Consider the following 21,449-nt stretch of genomic DNA (forward strand, 5'->3'; position numbering starts at 1 on the left):
TTGTACAAGAGCATGTTGTGCACTTTATGTAAGCCTGAATTTCATGGGTTTCATTTAAATAGTCATTTTTATAAAGTTGCCACCCTTCCACCGTAGGAGTTCTTTAAAAAAAATTGCACTTTTGGTGGAAAATAACTTCTTAGTGTGAGTGTTTGTACCATTTCCATCCCTCTTACGGGGAGCATAGTTAATGTGTTTGTGTGAGTTGTTAAAAATTTTAGTTCAAAGTAATCTGGTGTGTTGCAGATTTGCACCAGTGTAGTTTTTCAGAGGTCGTTGTGAGCGGTCGTGACTACGGCCGTGTTGATAGGGGGCGGAAGCTTCTCAGCCCGAAGGCTCCTACTGTAACAAAAAAAAATTTTATCCTGCCTCTGAATAATTGTAACTTGATATTTCTAAGGCGTTTTTCTGCTTATAAATTTTAAATCTGTTTTTGAAAAGGCTTTTATGAATAAAATTTCCCTTGGTTGAAATTTAATTTGTTTCCATCAGTTACTCCTTGGCAACTACTTCCACGCTCACATAATGTGTTAATGTTCTTGATGAATGGCTAGTAAATAAAGTAAATTCTTTAAGAAAAGATTTTGAAAGTAAATTTTCACGGTTCATCGTTATTAATACAAGCGGCGATCAAAAAGTCCGAGAGCCATACAGTCCAGAATCGGTATGACAGTCAGGCAAAATCGCCGTGAGCATTGAGGCGGGGCGATCAGCCCACCGACGCATCAGGTTGAAGATACCGTTGATAAAACACTGTCTCCAGCTGTGTGAAGAAATCCGTAACTGCCTATTGCACATCCTCGTCCGACAGGAATCGTCGACCCTTCAAACATACTCTCCTCTCCCATACCTATTCTTCATTTTACGATGTAACGAGTGAAGTAGAATATAAACTACGAAATATTACAGAAATGGATGTAATCCCCACTCCGAGGACTCTCGTTAACTGAGCGACTCGATTCAGTCGAATCCGAATTTAGTTTCAGCGCTCGTGACCATGCTACTGTACCCCGGAAAGCCACCAAATTATCAGCCATAAAGAGCTGTCTTTCTATTGCCAGGAAATATTCGAATTTATCGTTACCAAACCATCTAAAATATGCAGGTAGGGAACACCTGATAACAAGAAACCAAGCAGGAATCAGGATCAAACGCACCACAACGACCTCAGCCAGCACTCAATCTTACCGTTTATGTCTCAACCCTGCACTTAGACGATGAACGCGCTTTAGACAGGTGAGATACTCAAATCCTTATCACAGAGTACTACAACTCGATATCATATCACTGATGACCCATATAATGACATTGATAAACGATGACAGGCCTTAACGTATAGCTGTTACACAACCAGCAATCAAATGAGCGTCTTGCAAAAGTAAGAGACTTCTGTTGAAAATCACGACTTGTTTCGCGTCAACTGAAGACGCATCCTCAGGTGACAGACGCTCCATTTAACAACTCATAGCGAAAAGGTAACGGCTTTGCAGTCACTCCCCGTCATTCACGTCAGTTAATATACCGCTGTAAAGGGTTGTTAACATGAAGCGGATGGCGTAGAATCGTGCCACGAGCGTAAAGGTGGTTGAACGGCAGCCGACAAGGTAGACTTCTGCGATGCGGAAGCTCGCAAAAAGTTCTTCTCCTCGTAATAGAAAAAGAGCAGTAAACCATAGATTCATTGAGGGATTGAACTCCCATGTACAAAACTGCTTAACTCCCCTTTACAAAACTGCTTCAAATATTTGTTTATTCTAAAATCAGTTAACATATTAAACATTTGAAGTTAACGATGTAAGCAAGAAAAAGTTTAGAAAATGTTTGAAATCATGTTTAAAGTTTTGACTGCTTTCCAATATCCAACAGTAATTTCTTTGTTGTGATTAGTGTCGGACGATCTCGTCCATTTTCAAAGTATGGTTTTAGATGTAAGTGTTATCATATAGTTCCCAAAAATGAGTATGTGAGTAATCAAATATTCATGATGCCTCACTAATAATTATTATACACTAAAGCGTCAAAGAAACTGGTATAGGCATGCGTATTCAAATACAGAGATGAATAAACAGGCAAGATACAACGCTGCGGTCGGCAACGTCTGTATAAGGCAAGTGTCTGACGCAGTTTTAGTTCGGTCGCTGCTGCTACAATGGCAGGTTGTCAAGACTTAAGTGAGTTTGAGTTTGAACTTGGTGTTATAGTCGGCGCACGAGCGATGGGACACAGGATCTCCGAGGTAGTGACGAAGTGGGGATTTTCCCGTACGACCATTTCACGAGTGTACCTTGAATATCAGGAATCGGGTAAAACATCAAATCTCCGACATCGCTGCGGCCGATAAAGATACTGCAAGAACGGGACCAACGACGACTTAAGAGAATCGTTCAACGTGACAGAAGTGCAACCCTTCCGCAACTTGCTGCAGATTTCAATGCTGGGCCATCAACAAGTGTCAACGCCGACGGCCCACTCGTGTACCCATGACGACTGCACGACACAAAGCTTTACGCCTCGCCTGGGCACGTCAACACCGACGTTGGACTGTTGATGACTGGAAACATGTTGCCTAGTCCGAGGAGTCACGTTTCAAACTGTATCGAGCGAATGGACGTGGAGACAACCTCATGAATCCATGGACCCCGCATGTCAGCAGAGACTGTTGAAGCTGGTGGAGGGCTCTGTAATAGTGTGGTGAGTGTGCATTTGGTGTGATATGGGAGCCCTGATACGTCTAGATACAAGTCCGGCAGGTGCCACGTACTAAGCAATCTGTCTGATCACCTGCATCCATTCATGTCCATTGTGCATTCCGATGGATTTGGGAAATACCAGCAGGATAATGCGACACCCCACACTGTAAGTGTACTGTCATATCTCTGGTTTAGTTGTGGAATATCTTTGCGGGCAGCCGCGTCTAGAGAGTCGAGCACGGGACACAAAAAACTGTTGTGTAGCGTGTACCTCTGCATGTAAGAAGCATTGTTAGTATTCAGGTTGAAGTGTTGCTACTAGTGCTATTACATTAAAGTGATTAAATATGGAAGTAATTCAGAGGAAAGTGCGTCAAGATGTAATTAAAAACGGGCAGTGCCGCCGGTAACGTATTTGTGTATCCTCTCGTTGCGTGTCGCACAGTATCAATCATCCGTGCCGTGTTCGGTTTTCCAGAATGATCTGATGTGAATCAGCAAAAATTAGTTACCATAAAAGAGTGCAGTCAAATGCCAGTGTCTTGTAGCGAGCGTGAGGACATGCGTTCGATCATTGCGTTTCCGCATTATCAACAATCAGCCGCGCTGCGACGGTTACGCGCACGCTCGTACAAGTCAGAACTGAAAAATTAACTTTACGAACAGTGTTATATCATTACTAGTGACAAGGAGGACTATTACCAGATATCCGTATGTGTGACGAGCGTAAGAACTTCGTTCGATCATTCGGCTTCAAAAAATGGTTCAAATGGCTCTGAGCACTATGGGACTCAACATCTTAGGTCATAAGTCCCCTAGAACTTAGAACTACTTAAACCTAACTAACCTAAGGACATCACACACACCCATGCCCGAGGCAGGATTCGAACCTGCGACCGTAGCAGTCCCGCGGTTCCGGACTGCAGCGCCAGAACCGCTAGACCACCGCGGCCGGCTCATTCGGCTTCCGCATCATCAACAATCACCCGCATCGTGTCGGTAACGCGTACGCTCGACTGAATGATATTTTGGACTGTTAATCATCAAGATTGTTAATTGGGATAACCATTTACGATGTAGAGTGTAAACAGTGCAACCTGTGGTTTCCATATCGTCTCAGAATATAGATGTTCATACCAGACATAGGACAGTGTTGTGTTTGAACGTTGAGTGGCTCGCCTAAACCCGCTTGCATATTTCGATAGATAATTTCAGGCAAGTAAACAGCAACAATACGATCGCCGTGGGATTATCAGGTACGTGGTGTGGACAGGGCGCACGGTCACGAAACGAGATGCCAGTTTAAGGAACCACCGCACCCATTGTACCCCCGGGCGTGTTACAACACGTCCAGAATTGCTACAGAGTGGCTCTGGGAGCACTCTTCTGAGTGTAAACGCCCCAGTCATGAACGTTATGGAACATATCTCGGACGCCTTGCAACGTGCTGTTCCGGAGAGATCTCCACCCCCTCGTACTCTTACGGATTTACGGACAGCCCTGCAGGATTCATGGCGTCAATTCCCTCCAGCATTACTTCAGACATTAGTCGAGTCCATAGCACGTCGCGTTGCAGCACCTCTACGTGCTCGCTGGGGCCCTACATGATTAGGCAGGTGTAGCAGTTTCTTTGGCTCTTCACTGTGTAATTACAAAATGGTAAACTTGATACGAGTGTATACCGCGATTTCTCGTGTGCCTCTACCAACAAAAATGTAATGGAACTGCATACAATCGCACATGCCTGATTATCAGAACTTCCCCTGCACCTATGGTGTGTGAAAACTGGTGCCATGCTGTGCAGTAAAGAGACAGGAACGTGGACGCTCGAAGTGTGCAGGCCTACAAACGGCAGGCAACTGGGACGGATTCCCCTTGGGAACAGTGGAATCATGGATTCTTCCAGCGCTTTCGATCAAAGTTTTATTAAAACTATACTTTAAGAGGCTTGCAGGAACCAGTAGCTGTTCCAGACCCTCAATAAAGAGAATGAAGCAAGCAAACAAGTACTTCCCAATGCTTCACGATTTCAGAAAGGAGAAGAAAAATGTATTTTTTAAGGTAATATTGCCAAAAAGATTGTCAGATGTCTGACGCATAATTTCGATGTAGCACGTGTTACTCATTTTATATTGCCAGGATTGTAGTAAGTGACGTCCAGTACACTACACATTTTACCTCCTTTTTTTGTTTTGTGGATTTATTTCAGTCAGTGCATGGTCGATCTTGTTTTGTTTCGTTTGACCCTCTGTATATGTGAGTACTTCTTTTTCGGTACTCTAGTGAAAAAAAAAATACTGACTTAAAACGACTATATTTGACGAAATGTAGCACGTGCTATGTGTTGTTGATACATTCGTTTGAAGACTCAATAGCTGAAGCTTACAACATGTGAAAGGTGAGCGTTTGTGTGTAGGCATGAGCTGTGGAGCTGCAGCTGCCCTACCATACAGTGCTCGTCCACAGTGGAGCCCTGCTCCCTCCCCAGCAGTGCTGTGCTCTCCTCTTCCACACAGCTTGTGCATGTTATTTTGTCCATACTCTGGCAGTTGACGCATAAAAAGCCGAAAACCGATTTATAATAAACGAATAGTGCTATAACAAAACACCATTTGTTTTTTTCTACCATTAAATACTAAATAGCCCCACAAAGATGTGGCGGAACAGTTGATTAACATGTGCAGCCACCACCAGTCTAGGGAGTATCGGAAATGTTGCATCAATAAACCAAGTATCTTGTTTACCCTTAAATTCACTGTTGGTACTGTAATAGTTACTTTCGCAGCCTACATATCGGATCGAACCAACACCTTAACATAAAAGCAGTCCATTACAGATGGTAACGCAGCGAATGTCAGTTTCTACCGCGCCACTGCTGAGCAGCCTATGAGGTGAGTGGGGACGGAATTTCGTACCGGCAGCAGAGACGCGTCCTGAATGTCGGTCGAGAGGCGCGTTCCCTCTATCTCTCTCTCTCTCTCTCTCTCTCTCTCTCTCTCCCTACGCTCTCGGCAAGACGTCTTCTCCCTTCCCCCTATCTCCTTGGTCTTTCAGACTCTGCTCCGCCTCTGGTTGACTACCATGAGCATTCTAATTTGTTGGTGGTTTGTTCACCGACCTACAGCGCGCCTAATTATACATCAAAGTGAATACACCCCACTTTCACCTTTTAAACGTACTGGTTCATTTCTGTAGGTTTCAGACGCACACATCCTTTATTATATATTGACGATGTAATAACTTGTATATTGTTAAGCCTAAGATTGTTGGAAGCCGGTAAGGGCACTCCAAGATAGGAAATCAGTGCAGAGAGCATGCAAAAGTGGTAGCGTTTAGGTTACCTGAGGTAAGCAGTAATGGTAGAATCCTGCAAATTCCAGACACGCTGGGCAGCTGTCCCAAGGTAAAAGTTTCAGTGTAGAGAATTAACTGCTAACTCCATCGATAGCCGAGATCCTTTCGTACGCCTTCACCATAGAAGAAGGTCACAGGAAGCTAGAAAGCTTGACACATGCCCCTGAGAACCGTAACATCAGTGGGTTTACACAAGTGCTACAGCAGCAGTCCCCACTCACGAGATCTCTCAGGGCGAGGCCAAGTGACGTAAAACACTGATAGCCGTAAGAGAAAGAGCAGAAACGTTAAGCTTTCAGCTGAACGCTGTGCTACCGAACTTGAAATTTGTTAATGTAAAGTCTAGAAACACCCTACCTACTAAGTAGAAGAATGAGGGGGGACGGAGCCGCCCTGGAGGCGCAGAAACTATCATACGATTGGCTGAAGTGTGTAAAGTGTTGATGGGTTGGTAGGCCAACTGTAGGAAAACAGAAACAGTGTCCTTTAAAACCAATGTTTCTCTATTCAGACAGAGTTCAGTCAGATCGTTGGAGTTCCAACTCCATGTCAAACACTGCCAACATCGAGTAATTCTCACTCCACAGACTCAGACACTGACGTCTGTTGTCCATATAGTTGCACCCTTTCCTTTTTATAACGTTTAGGACTAGCTTTCAGTGTACTAGCTTGTCGGAATGCAATTAAATATTGTCAGGCAGGCCCCAGACGATCCTGGAGTCTTCTGTTTAGAGCATCCTATGGACTCCCAAAATTCGCGCCTCCAGTAGGTGTGACAGTATTTACCGCTGATCCACGCAACCAACCCACCTTCACTGGAAGTTTGTCTTTCTGCCCGTGTTCGTAACCGCTCAGAAAGTGCATGCTAATATGTAACCCCTGTCTTGTCACCGTCTCGTCTTAGAACACGACACCTTGTCCACCCTGCTCAGGAACCACTATGGCGTCTGTTAAAACATGATTGATGACAACTATCTACAGGATGAATGAGGAGCTACGGACAAAGTAGTTATTTTTCTGTTTTGTACTAGGCAGTAGTTGTATAGCTTGCAACATGTTGTCTAGACGTTAGAGAAGACGTTTTGAAAGATCAGATTAACAGGGCTACATACGAATAAAATGAATGTACCTTGTCGATATTGTCAAGCGTTTATTAAAAAAGAAAAAAGTGAACAGTGAGTAAGCAAAATATTATTCTGTTCGCCGCAGAACAAGAGACCTTGATGGAGGAAGGATTATTTTTAGGATCACGGCGATCCATCTTCTCGCGGTGGGGACGGCAGCTGGGCACCTCACCTGTGGCAGACAGCACCAGCAACCGGCCGCTGTCCTCGTCGTAGCGGGTCCTGAGTTCGGCCGCCGCGGGACACACCACCGCCCACGCCACCAGCAGCGCCGTCGCCCTCCAGGCTGCAACAAGACATTGTGGTGCAGAGGCGGAAATGTTGAATCACTCCCAGACATCATAGCTCTTTTGTTAATTCAGATGTCCTCTTGGCAAGTCTAGATTATACGGCGCGAAATACCAAACACATTCATGAATTCTTCAGAAACTGTAATGTTGCATGATATCAACTCAGAAGTGTTACCCAGGTGTAAAAACTGAACCCACACGGCGCACAGCACATGTGATACCTGAACAGCCATATTTAAAGCTTTAACCATACGAAGACTCGCGTTACCGTATTCCTGACTAAAAACATTGATATAATTATACTGTAAAATACACTATGTGAGAAGTTTCTTGGTATCCTGATGGATGACAAGCTAAATAGAAATCGATCACAAATAAAATAAGGAAACAGTTCGGTTCGGCATGTTTTGCACTTTTGATGTACTTTTTGACAAAAGTGACATGCTGAGATGCATACAAGGCATACTCATAAAATTTTAATTCTCACCTGGAGGAAATAGTTTTTTATTTATTGTAGGAATGCTCCAGATTCCACCTTTTTAGGGAAACTTCCACTTTGGCGTACTGGGAAATAACTTTGCAATGCCGCAGGAGCATAATTGATAACAACAGAGATGCAGCAAAATGATATAGGAATAGCAGTGGACGTACCTTCTATTCCTATAACGAAAATAGTGGCATTTGAACTTTTCATAAACAAGTGAAGTGCTCCTATGTTCTGTGCTGGCGTAAGCTGACGCCAGCACACCAGGCGGCAAAGGGGTTGCGTGAAGATCAATAGAGGCCAACGACACACTCGCAGGAAACGCGCCACCAACGGCCTCCCGGCGACCAGTATTTAGATCGCCGCCATGGCCCGGTGGGTCAGTTTGTAGCAGTCTGTTACGCCGAGTGAGTACGAGCCTGTCATTAATCGCAGCCGAGTCGGATCTGCAGTCACAGCCTCTAGTTCAGAATCAGGCAACACATAGTGACCAGAATAGTGTTCATAGCGAACTTCGTGCTTCAACAGTAGTAAGGCTAACGTGGACTATTACAGAGAACTTGTACCAGAACGACTATTATAAGTAGATTTCTTATTCATAGGAGTAAAGAAGCCAGTTAATGTATGTTTGCAGTTTATCTTACAGAAATAGGATACTGGCCACCAAACTATGTCCTTTCCTTGCTCCCTTGGTACAAGTCTACAGAGACAACGAGACGATATAAAATGTTTGTCTGTTATGAGCTTTTATGAAAATCCATTCCATGTGTTGGTGCTGTGGTCTTTAGCTCGAAGGAAGGTTTATATGCTGCTCAACCCTGTGCATGCCTTTTTCATCTCTGAGTAACTAATGCAACCTACACACATTTGAACCTTTTTACTGTATTCGTCCCTTGGTCTCTCTACAAAATGTTTACCTCCTCTCCCCCAGTCCCTCCCGCAATGCACATCCTTCCATTACCAAAGTGATTTCTGTGATGCCTCACAACGTGTCCTGTCAACTTATAACTTCATTTAGTCAAACTCTGCAGCAGATTTATTTTCTCCCCACTTCAATTCAGAACCTCCTAACAAGGGAACCTCCCCATTGCACCCCTCTCAGATTTAGTTATAAGTTGGCACAGTGGATAGCCCTTGAAAAACTGAACACAGATTAATCGAGAAAACAGGAAGAAGTTGTGTGGAACTATGAAAAAAAATAAGCAAAGTATACAAACTGAGTAGTCCACGCGCAACATAGGAAACATCAAGGATAGTCTGAGCTCAGGAGCGCCGTGGTCCCGTGGTTTCCGTAAGCAGCTGCGGAACGAGAGGTCCTTGGTTCAAGTCTTCCCTCGAGTGAAAAGTTTACTTTTTTATTTTCAGACAATATCAAAGTTCAGGCACACATAATCAACTTCGCTCTCCAAAATTCCAGGACATATTCAGCTTTGCTTGGACATATGCAGGATTTGACGGTCTACACACGGAAAAATTTGAAAACGTTAAAAACATATGTTTTGACAGAGCACAGGGAAAACTGCGACTGTGAAACTGTTGCATTCGTTTGTTGCAGTTTATGTCACAAACTCTTATGTTTTCATCACTTTTTTGGGAGTGATTGTCACATCGACAAGATAACCTATATCGGGCAAGGTAGAATAATCTTTTTACCCATTCGTCAAGTGTACAAGTTAGGTGGGTCGACAACATATTCCTATCATGTGACGCACATGCCGTCACCAGTATCGTATAGAGTATATCAGACGTGTTTTTCTGTGGAGGAATCGGTTGACCTATGACCCTGCGATCAAATGTTTTCGATTCCCATTGGAGAGGCACGTCCTTTCGTCTACTAATCGCACGGTTTTGCTGTGCGGTCACAAAACACAGACACTACACTTATTACAGTGAACAGAGACGCCAATCAACGAACGGACGCATCATAACTTTTCGAAAATAAACATTTCACTCGAGGGAAGACTTGAACGAGGACGTCTCGTTCCGCAACTGCTCAGGCTAACCACGGGACCACGGCGCTCCTGAGCTTACAATATCCGTGATGTTGCTTATCTTGCACATGGACTACTCAGTTTGTATATTTTGCTTATTTTTTTCGTAGTTCCACACAACTTCTTCCTGTTTTCTTGATTGTTCTGTGTTCAGTTTTTCAAGGCCTATCCACTGTGCCAACTTATAACTAAATCTGAGGGGGTGCGATGGGGAAGTTCCCTTGTAAGTAATTACGCAATCTATGAGGGTTGGAACTTAAATAGTGGTAACTATGTATTCCCAATAGATACAAAAGAATCACATGTTTGCACCTGTTACTGCCCTTCAAAGACGACACCAGCGTTATGTAGGACCCATTGTCATGTGGAAGGCGTAGTATACCGTTAGCAGAGCCTGTTTTGTTGATGGTGCGAATGGAGCGGTCTACTGCCTGTCGAATCTGTGGAACAGTTCTGAAGCGAATGCCGCGAAGCGGTTCGTTCATCTTCGGAATCAAATCAAAGTCACAAGGACTTAAGTACAGGGAGTATGGTGGATGGTACAGTACTTCCCAGTCCCGTCGAACGAACAGAGCAGCCACACCTTGCGCTGTATGCGCCCGCGCATTGTCGTGAAAAATGACGGGTGGGTTGCGCAGAACAAGTCGCAGCTTGTTTCGCAAAGTTGATCGCAGGTAATGTTCCAAAACCGAACAGTAATACTGTGCATTTTTTGCCAGCAAATGTTTCTCAGCAGTGCTACCAACGTCAACAGAATGAGATTTTCACTGTGCAGCGGAGTGTGCGCTGATATGAAACTTCCTGGCAGATTAAAACTGTGTGCCCGACCGAGACTCGAACTCGGGACCTTTGCCTTTCGCGGGCAAGTGCTCCACCAACTGAGCTACCGAAGCACGACTCACGCCCGGTACTCACAGCTTTACTTCTGCCAGTACCTAGTTCTGCATGGTTCGCAGGAGAGCTTCTGTAAAGTTTGGAAGGTAGGAGACGAGGTACTGGCAGAAGTAAAGCTGTGAGTACCGGCCGTGAGTCGTGCTTCGGTATCTCAGTTGGTAGAGCACTTGCCTGCGAAAGGCAAAGGTCCCGAGTTCGAGTCTCGGTCGGGCACACAGTTTTAATCTGCCAGGAAGTTTCGCTACCAACGTCACTTGCATTCGTTACACCTCATTTTTAAATTATTTTGAGTATATAAAAGCTGTTAAATTCTTTAAAAAATCGCTTAATTCAATAAATTTAACTGTAAAATGTGAAGAAATGGTGTGTGGAACAGTTTTTTAAGTGTCATATTTGGGTTTCCCACCCTAAAAAACATAAGAATAAGGTATTTTTAGCAAAAACGTTTTTCCATCGTTGACCCGTGTTATGGTCAGAGTCCACATCTGCCACTGGAAACAATTCCAAATCTGATTTAGAGTTTTCTGACTTACCATTATATCATCAACCTGTCCAAGGTCTCCTGGTCTCTTCATGTCTACAGCATTCATGCGTGATTCTTAAACCAAGTGTTAGAGATGATTAAGTTGTGCTCTCTACGAAGATCTGCCAGATGGCGCCTTCTTTCATTTCTTTCCCCCAGTCCATGTTCATCTACTAGTTTGCCTTCTCTTTCCTTTCCTAGTATCGAATTCCAATCTCCAATCACAATTAAGTTTTCGTGTTCCTTAACGACTTGAATAATTTCTTTAACCTCGTGATACATCATGTCAACTTCTTTGTAATCTGTGGAGCTAGCTGATATAAAAACTAGTACTACTGTAATGGGTGTTGGCTTCTCTGGCTACGATAATGCGTTCATTGTGCTGGTCATAGGACAACCACATTCCCGTATTCCCATATTGTACCTACTAGTGCATTACCCCTGTTTGGTCTAGAATTTATAACCCTACAGTCTTTCTGCTAGTTCAGTAATTCCCACAACTAATTTCAACTTATCGAATTTCCTTCTTAAATTCTCTAACCTACTTACCTAAGTAACGGACCTAAAGTTCTACACTACTATCCATAGAATGCTAGTTTTCTGTTTCTTGATAACGACGTATTCCTGAGTGGTACCTGTAAAAAGTTTCGAACGGGGTATCATTTTTACCCTCGGAATATATTTCCCAAGACGAGGCCATCACGACCTGACAACACAATAGCTCTGCAGGCTCCCAGGAAAAACAACTGCCGTATTTTCCCCTTGCTTTCAGGCAGATATGGAATGCTAATAATAAAAGTGCCTATGAAACCTGTGTGCAAAATACTTGACGCTCTTGAGCTGCGTCTGTCTGTACTGGTGATGTAAGTACATTAAGAATCTGCCGGAAGAAACGTTATGGCACATCACAGTCAAGCAACTTTGTAGTTGGTGTGTGATGGCGGCAAAAAATGCGTTCTGTGCATCTGAATAACTTTAAGTGTTCATTGGTGAAGACTTCCAGCATAAGCAGTCACCCTCATGTCACTTTGTCAAAGAGTGCAGAGGAGCGGATAGAGGTTCAGGGTAATCTCTCTTGTCCTTCGGGTGGAAACTGCCCATAAATGCGGAAGAATCAGCAATGATCAACAGCATGAGGATGCAGAAGGTAATGGAAACCACTGCATCAACGGCACATAACATGTATGCAGAGGATATGTGGCCTGTAATTGAAAAGGTTTCACGATGATGTCTCCATTAGCAAAAGATTCCGGTATAGTCCCCCATTCGGATCTCCGGAAGGAGACTGCCAAACGGGACGTGACCTTGAGAAAAAGATTGAGTAACCAACGAAAAGACATCGTTCTACGAGTCGGGGTGTGGAATGTCAAAATCTTTAACGTGGTATGGAAGCTAGAAAATCTGAAAAGGGAAATGCAAAGGCTCAATCTAGACATGGTAAGAAGACAAGGATTTATGGCCAGATCAGTAAGGCGTAATATCAACAGCAGGAGAAAATGGTGTAATGGGAGGAGGATTCGATATGAATTGGAAAGTAGGGAAGAGAGTGTCTTAGTGTGAACAGTTCAGTGATAGGTTTGTTCTTATCAGAATCGACAGCAAACCAACAACGATAGTTATGGTATACATGCGGACGTCGGAAGCTGAAGATGAAGAGATACAGAAAGCATATCAGGATACTGAAAGGGTAATATAGTACGTGAAAGGAGATGAAAATCTAATAGTCATTGGGGACTGGAATGCAGTTGTAGGGAAAGGAGTAGAAGAAAAGATTACAGGAGAATGTGGGCTTGGGAAATGGAATGAGAAAGACCAACTGTGTTGTAATAGATTTCGGCTCGTAATAGCGAATACTCTGTTCAAGAATCACAAGAGGAGGAGATATACTTGGAAAAGGCCAGGTGATACGGGAAGATATCAATTACATTATTGTCAGACAAAGATTCCTAAATTAGACACTGGATAGTAAGCCGTAGCCAGGAGCAGATATAGACTCAGATCACAATATAGTGGTGAGGAAGAGTGGGTTGAAGTTTCAAAGATCAGACAGGACGAATGAATACACAAATAAGTGGGAGACGGAAGTACTAAGGAATGACGCTTGAAGTTCTCTAAGGCTAGAGGTACAGCAGTAAGGAATAGCTCAATATGCAGTGAAGTTGCCGGCCGATGTGGCTGAGTGGTACTAGGCGCTTCAGTCTGGAACCGTGCGATCGCTACGGTCGCGGGTTCGAATCCTGCCTCGGGCATGGATGTGTGTGATGTCCTTAGGTTAGTTAGGTTTAAGTAGTTCTAAGTTCTAGGGGACTGATGACCTCAGATGTTAAGTCCCATAGTGCTCAGAGCCATTTGAACCATTTCTGCAGTTACGTTAAAGAGGAATGGGCATGTCTAAAAAGGGAATTCACAGAGGTTGGAAAGAAAAACATAGGTACAAAGAAGGTAACCGAGAAGAAACCGTGGGTAACAGAAGAAATTCTTCGGTTGATCGATGAAAGAAGGAAGTCCAAAAACGTTCAGGGAAATTGAGAAATACAGAAATACAAGTCGATGAGGAATGGAATAAATAGAAAGTGCAGGGAAGCTAAGACGAAATGGTTGCATGAAAAATGTGAGGAAATCGAAAAAGAAATAGTTCTCGGAAGGAGTGACTCAGCATGTAGGAAAGTCAAAGCAACCCTCGGTGAAATTGAAAGCAAGACGGGGAACATTAAGAGTACAACGGTAATCCCTCTATTAAATGCAGAGGAGAGAGCGGATGGGAGGAAAGAGTACACTGAAGGCGTCTGTGTGGGGGGGGGAAGATATGTCTGATGTGACAGAAGAAGAAATAGGTGTCGATTTAAGGAGATGGGGGATCCAGTATTGGAATTTAAGAGAGCTTTGGAGGACTCAAAATCTAATAAAGTGGAAGGGACAGATAACATTCCATCAGAACTTCTAAAATCATTTGGGGAAGTTGCAACGAAACGACTATTCACGTTGGTGCGTAGAATGTATGAGACTCGCGACATACCATCTGACTTCCGGAAAAATATCATCCAAACAATTTCGAAGACTGCAAGAGCTCATAAGTGCATCCAAGCCGCTGATAATACTAATATAAAAAAGAAAATTGAGGATGTGTTGTTTGACGATCATTTTGGCTTTGGCAAAGGTAAAGGCATCAGGGCGGTAACATTGACGTTGCAGCCGATAATGGAAGAAAGACTAAAGAAAATTCAAGACACTTTCATCGGATCTGTCGACTTGGAAAAATCGTTCGGCAATGTAAAATGGTGCAGATGTTCGAAATTCTGAGAAAAATAGGGGTAAGCTGTAGGGAGAGACGAGTAGTATATAACATATACAAGAGCCAAACGAAGTGCTCGGATTAAAAAGTGTGAAAGACAAGGATGTAGTCTTTCGTCCCTACTGTTCGATCTGTACAACGAAGAAGTAATGATGGAAATAAAAGAAAGGTTCAGGAGTGGAATTACAATTCAAGGTGAAAAGATATCAGTGATACGATCCGCTGATGACATTGCTATCCTGAGTGAAATTGAAGAAGAAATACACGATCTCCTGAATGGAATGAATATTCTAATGAGTTCAGAATATGGACTGAGAGTAAATCAAAGAAAGTAGCAGAAATGAGAACAGCGAGAAACTTAACATCAGGATTGATGGTCACGAAATAGATGAAGTTAAGGTATCCTACTAACTGGGCAGCAAAATAATCTCTAACCGACAGAGCAAGGAGGACATCAGAAACAGACTAGCACTGGCAAAAAGGCCATTTCTGGCCAAGAGAAGTCTACTAGTTTCAAACATAGGCCTTAATTTGAGGAAGTTCTGAGAATGTACGTTTGGAGCACAAATGTCTCTGAGCACTATGGGACTTAACATCTGTGGTCATCAGTCTCCTAGAACTTAGAACTACCTAAACCTAACTAACCTAAGGACATCACCCACATCCATGCCCGAGGCAGGATTCGAACCTGCGACCGTAGCGGTCACGCGGTTCCAGACTGAAGCGCCTAGAACCGCATGGCCACACCGGCCGGCTTTGGAGCACAGAATTGTATGTTGTGAAACATGGGCTATGGGAAAAAAGGAACAGAAGTGAATCGAAGCATTTGAGATGTGATGCTACAGACGAATACTGAAAATTAGGTGGACTGATAAGGAATGGAATGAGGAGATTATTCGCAGAATCGGAGAGGAAAGGAGTTTGTGGAAAACATTGACAAGGAGAAGGGACATGATGATAGGACATCAAGACGTCAGGGACTGACGTCCATGGTACTAAAGGGAGCTGTGGAGGGCAGAAACTGTTGACGAACACAGACATTGGAATACATCCAGCAAATAATTGAGGACATAGGTTGCAAGTGCTACTCTGAGATGAAGAGGTTGGCACACTAAAAAATTAATAACTAAAATAAAAAAAAGTGTTCGTAATTTATGTTCATATTAGCAGTTATCGAAGTGCCAGATGAACTGAGCATCTATCAGCATATCTGCTTTTATTCACACACAGGTTAAAACTGCGACTTCCTTACAGTATTCTCATTAGAAACAACACAGGCACGAGCAGTTGAAGTGTAGATTGCTGATGTTTCTTTGGAGAGGACACCAGTCCTTGGACGGGCTACTTCTCGTTTGAATACTTGCACTGAATCTTAACCTCGCTTCTGCTTTTCCTTCAAGTAGTTTCATTTTATATCGCTCCGGACAGATACTCCCAGGTAGTTTACAGCTATGCTGCTGTACTGTTTCCGGCGAGTTGGCACCAATGTTTTAAACGAACAGTAACGGTCTCTCCCGATTACAGGTGCGCTATACGTTAGATTCATGAACTGTCAGGTTAACTGCCAATCTCTTTCACATGTATCGATCTTCTGTAAGTCTTCCTGTATTTCGTTTAAGTTTTTTTTTTTTTTTTTTTTTCGTTGCAGATTTCATATATACGGCTTATCTGCGAATAGCGCAGCAGAGTTTCCTAAGCTACCCACAGATATACTGGACTATAAGCCCCACTACAGTCCCCTGTGGTACCCCAAAGTTATTTCTTCGGGTAAAGATTCCGCTCTGTTAAGGACGAATTATCGCGTCGGATCTAGTAGGAAGCAATGAACCATGTCGCACACGTTCGTGTTTTGTATCCTATGTGTCAGTTAATAACTGTATTGTTTTCCAGAAGTCATGGACCGTGGTATATGCGATTTTAATGTGACTGTTTTGAAGTGTTTGTTGAATGCAGTTCCCCGAGTTCCGTCACACTGATTACCGTTACTGCAGCTGCTACGTTGCAAAACACTGACATGTACTGTTCCTGCGCCCGATGCGCTTTTCTGCCTCTAGAATGGCTGAATATATCTGCTTTCACTGAACGATACAGAAACGGGAAGGTAAAAGAGAAAGACGGTCTCAAAAGTATTAAAAATGCCTAAAATCCAAATAGAAGTATTTATACGAGGGTTGGAATTTTAATAGTGGCAACTATTTATTTACAGCTCGTACAAAATAGATGCGTGTTAAGTTTTACTGGCCATCAAAACAGTCACCAGCACTGCGTATATGTGTGCGATGTGGAAGTGGTAGGATACTCTTAGTAGTTCCAGCTGTGTTGAGAATTCGAGTGGCGCGGTCTATTGCCGGACGAATTTGTAGCAATTCTGAAGCGAATGTCTTGAGAAATCGAGTTGAACTCACGAGGGCCTAAGTCAAGCGAGTGCAGTAGGTGGTACAGCACTTAGCAGCCCCATCAGTCAAACAAATCAGTAACAGCTTGCACTGTACGTGCTTGAGAATTGTCCTGCAAATTGATGGTCAGGTCCTGCAGAAAGTGTCATCACTTCTGTCTCTAAGCTGGTCGCAGGTTGAGTTCCATCTTGTATCTTGCTCATTTCGCATAAGACATTTTCGACGAATGTAAAAATATTAAAGTTCTCAGCCTTCGCAGCTATAATTCCAATTTCTCTGGGGGGGTTATATCCGGGAAGTACTTGAGAGTTATCAGAGCATACGTAAGTTCAGCCTTGTGCGTAGCTACTAATATCTTTGCTTTTTATCAAACTGATATCACGCAAATGCTGAACTGTAATATTTCACTTGATCACGTACTGATATCACGTAAATGCTGAACTGTAATATTTCACTTGATCACTATCTATCCTGTGGTTCATGGTGTGGGTTCCTGTAGTCATGTCCTAGTTCATGAACCACGGGCAACCTATGAGTGGCCAAGTAAGTGGTCCCGACAGTTGGGATAACAGTTACTTTGGAATAAGGCAGGGCATCTCGGACATATTCTGAGTCGTGGTCACCTTTGTGCTCATACGGAAAAGACTACCAAATCCACCGGTTAGTCCCTCAACCGTTAGGGGTAATACCCAATGGGACTCATGGCAAGTAAGGCTAGAAATCTGCTTCCCCGGTACTTTAAATATGATGCTGGCAACAATCAGAGCAAAATGCCTCGGACCTTTGGAGGTGACGGAGTCCCACCTCTAACTGACAAACCAGGGACTCCTAAGATACGACTTGACAAACAAATGGTAATGAGATAGGGAGCTATTAATATCAATGGGGGCTACTCTGGGAAGAAGGTAGAGCTGGCAGAGGCTGCAAGTAAAATGGGGCTGGACGTTTTAGCTGTTAGTGACATTCGGGTAAGGGGTGAGAAAGAAGAGGAAGTGGGAGAATACAAGGTCTACCTGTCAGGGGTCAAAGCAGGAATAGCACAACGGGGTGTAGGGCTTTACATCAGGAAAGAAATGGAACCCAGCGTAGTTGCAATAAGGTATGTAAACGAACGACTGATGTGGATCGATTTGACAGTGTCTAGCAAGAAAATTAGGATTGTGTCAGTATATTCGCATTGTGAAGGGACAGATCAAGATAAGATGGATAGTTTTTATGAGGCACTCAGTGATGTAGTTGTTAGAGTAAAGGACAAGGACAGTGTTCTGCTCATGGGTGATTTTAACGCCAGGATTGGAAATCGAACAGAAGGGCATGAAAAGGTTATGGGTAAATTTGGAGAGGATATGGAGGCCAACAGGAACGGGAAGCAACTCTTGGATTTCTGTGCCAGTATGGGCTTAGTAATCACAAACTCCTTTTTTAAACATAAGATTCACCGGTATACTTGGGAAGGCAGGGGAACCAGATCTGTCATTGACTATATAATAACAGATCAGGAATTCAGGAAGGCTGTGAGGGACACACGTGTATTCAGGGGATTCTTTGATGACACTGATCATTATTTAATCTGCAGTGAAATTGGGATTGTGAGGCCGAAAGTGCAGGAGGTCAGGTCCATATGTAGGAGGATAAGAGTGGAGAAACTTCAGGATAAGGAAATCAGGCACAAGTACATAACAGTGATCTCAGAAAGGTACCAGTTAGTTGAATGTAGTCAATTACAGTCATTGGAAAAGGAATGGACAAGGTACAGGGACACAGTACTAGAAGTGGCTGAAGAATGTCTTGGAACAGTAGTGTGCAAAAGTAGGAAGACGCAAACAGCTTGGTGGAATGACACAGTCGAGGCAGCCTGTAAAAGGAAAAAGAAGGCGTATCAAAAAAGGCTACATACTAGAACTCAGGTAGACAGCGAAAGTTATGTTGAAGAAAGAAACAAAGCCAAACAGATAATTGCAGCATCCAAGAAGAAATCTTGGGAAGACTTTGGAAACAGGTTGGAGACCATGGGTCAAGCTGCTGGAAAACCATTCTGGAGTGTAATTAGCAGTCTTCGAAAGGGAGGTAAGAAGGAAATGACAAGTATTTTGGACAGGTCAGGAAAACTGCTGGTGAATCCTGTGGATGCCTTGGGCAGATGGAGGGAATATTTTGAAGAGTTGCTCAATGTAGGTGAAAATACGATCAGTAATGTTTCAGATTTCGAGGTAGAATGGGATGGGAATGATGATGGAAATAGGATCACATTTGAGGAAGTGGAGAAAATGGTCAATAGATTGCAGTGCAATAAAGCAGCTGGGGTGGATGAAATTAAGTCGGAACTCATAAAATACAGTGGAATGTCAGGTCTTAAATGGCTACACAGGATAATTGAAATGGCCTGGGAGTCGGGACAGGTTCCATCAGACTGGACAAAAGCAGTAATCACACCAATCTTTAAACATGGAAACAGAAAAGATAGTAACAACTACAGAGGTATCTCTTTAATCAGCGTTGTGGGTAAAATCTTCTCAGGTATTGTTGAAAGGAAAGTGCGAATATTAGTTGAGGACCAATTGGATGAAAGTCAGTGTGGGTTTAGGCCTCTTAGAGATTGTCAGGACCAGATCTTTAGCTTACGCCAAATAATGGAGAAGTGTTATGAGTGGAACAGGGAATTGTATCTATGCTTTATACACTCCTGGAAATGGAAAAAAGAACACATTGACACCGGTGTGTCAGACCCACCATACTTGCTCCGGACACTGCGAGAGGGCTGTACAAGCAATGATCACACGCACGGCACAGCGGACACACCAGGAACCGCGGTGTTGGCCGTCGAATGGCGCTAGCTGCGCAGCATTTGTGCACCGCCGCCGTCAGTGTCAGCCAGTTTGCCGTGGCATACGGAGCTCCATCGCAGTCTTTAACACTGGTAGCATGCCGCGACAGCGTGGACGTGAACCGTATGTGCAGTTGACGGACTTTGAGCGAGGGCGTATAGTGGGCATGCGGGAGGCTGGGTGGACGTACCGCCGAATTGCTGAACACGTGGGGCGTGAGGTCTCCACAGTACATCGATGTTGTCGCCAGTGGTCGGCGGAAGGTGCACATGCCCGTCGACCTGGGACCGGACCGCAGCGACGCACGGATGCACGCCAAGACCGTAGGATCCTACGCAGTGCCGTAGGGGACCGCACCGCCACTTCCCAGCAAATTAGGGACACTGTTGCTCCTGGGGTATCGGCGAGGACCATTCGCAACCGTCTCCATGAAGCTGGGCTACGGTCCCGCACACCGTTAGGCCGTCTTCCGCTCACGCCCCAACATCGTGCAGCCCGCCTCCAGTGGTGTCGCGACAGGCGTGAATGGAGGGACGAATGGAGACGTGTCGTCTTCAGCGATGAGAGTCGCTTCTGCCTTGGTGCCAATGATGGTCGTATGCGTGTTTGGCGCCGTGCAGGTGAGCGCCACAATCAGGACTGCATACGACCGAGGCACACAGGGCCAACACCCGGCATCATGGTGTGGGGAGCCATCTCCTACACTGGCCGTACACCACTGGTGATCGTCGAGGGGACACTGAATAGTGCACGGTACATCCAAACCGTCATCGAACCCATCGTTCTACCATTCCTAGACCGGCAAGGGAACTTGCTGTTCCAACAGGACAATGCACGTCCGCATGTATCCCGTGCCACCCAACGTGCTCTAGAAGGTGTAAGTCAACTACCCTGGCCAGCAAGATCTCCGGATCTGTCCCCCATTGAGCATGTTTGGGACTGTATGAAGCGTCGTCTCACGCGGTCTGCACGTCCAGCACGAACGCTGGTCCAACTGAGGCGCCAGGTGGAAATGGCATGGCAAGCCGTTCCACAGGACTACATCCAGCATCTCTACGATCGTCTCCATGGGAGAATAGCAGCCTGCATTGCTGCGAAAGGTGGATATACACTACTAGTGCCGACATTGTGCATGCTCTGTTGCCTGTGTCTATGTGCCTGTGGTTCTGTCAGTGTGATCATGTGATGTATCTGACCCCAGGAATGTGTCAATAAAGTTTCCCCTTCCTGGGACAATGAATTCACGGTGTTCTTATTTCAATTTCCAGGAGTGTAGATCTAGAAAAGGCATATGACCGGGTTCCTAGGAGGAAGTTATTGTCTGTTCTACGAGATTATGGAATAGGAGGCAAACTTTTGCAAGCAATTAAAGGTCTTTACATGGATAGTCAGGCAGCAGTTAGAGTTGACGGTAAACTGAGTTCATGGTTCAGAGTAGTTTCAGGGGTAAGACAAGGCTGTAACCTGTTTCCACTGTTGTTCATATTATTTATGGATCATATGTTGAAAACAATAGACTGGCTGTGTGAGATTAAGATATGTGAACACAAAATAAGCAGTCTTGCATGTGCGGATGACTTTGTTGT

At 44.2% G+C, this 21,449-nt stretch overlaps 1 protein-coding gene across 1 annotated transcript in view; it reads right to left on the bottom strand.

Moving 5' to 3' along the window:
- Positions 1-21,449, bottom strand: part of LOC126198900 (myogenesis-regulating glycosidase-like) — a 71,598-nt gene that overhangs the window by 38,259 nt on the left and 11,890 nt on the right. Inside the window, exon 2 of the mRNA XM_049935523.1 lies at positions 7,341-7,454. Coding sequence (XP_049791480.1) covers positions 7,341-7,454 — 114 coding nt within the window. The remainder of the gene's footprint in view (positions 1-7,340; positions 7,455-21,449) is intronic.

The sequence above is a fragment of the Schistocerca nitens genome, chromosome 8 (genome assembly GCF_023898315.1).
Source record: "Schistocerca nitens isolate TAMUIC-IGC-003100 chromosome 8, iqSchNite1.1, whole genome shotgun sequence".
Classification (NCBI taxonomy): Eukaryota; Metazoa; Arthropoda; class Insecta; order Orthoptera; family Acrididae; genus Schistocerca; species Schistocerca nitens.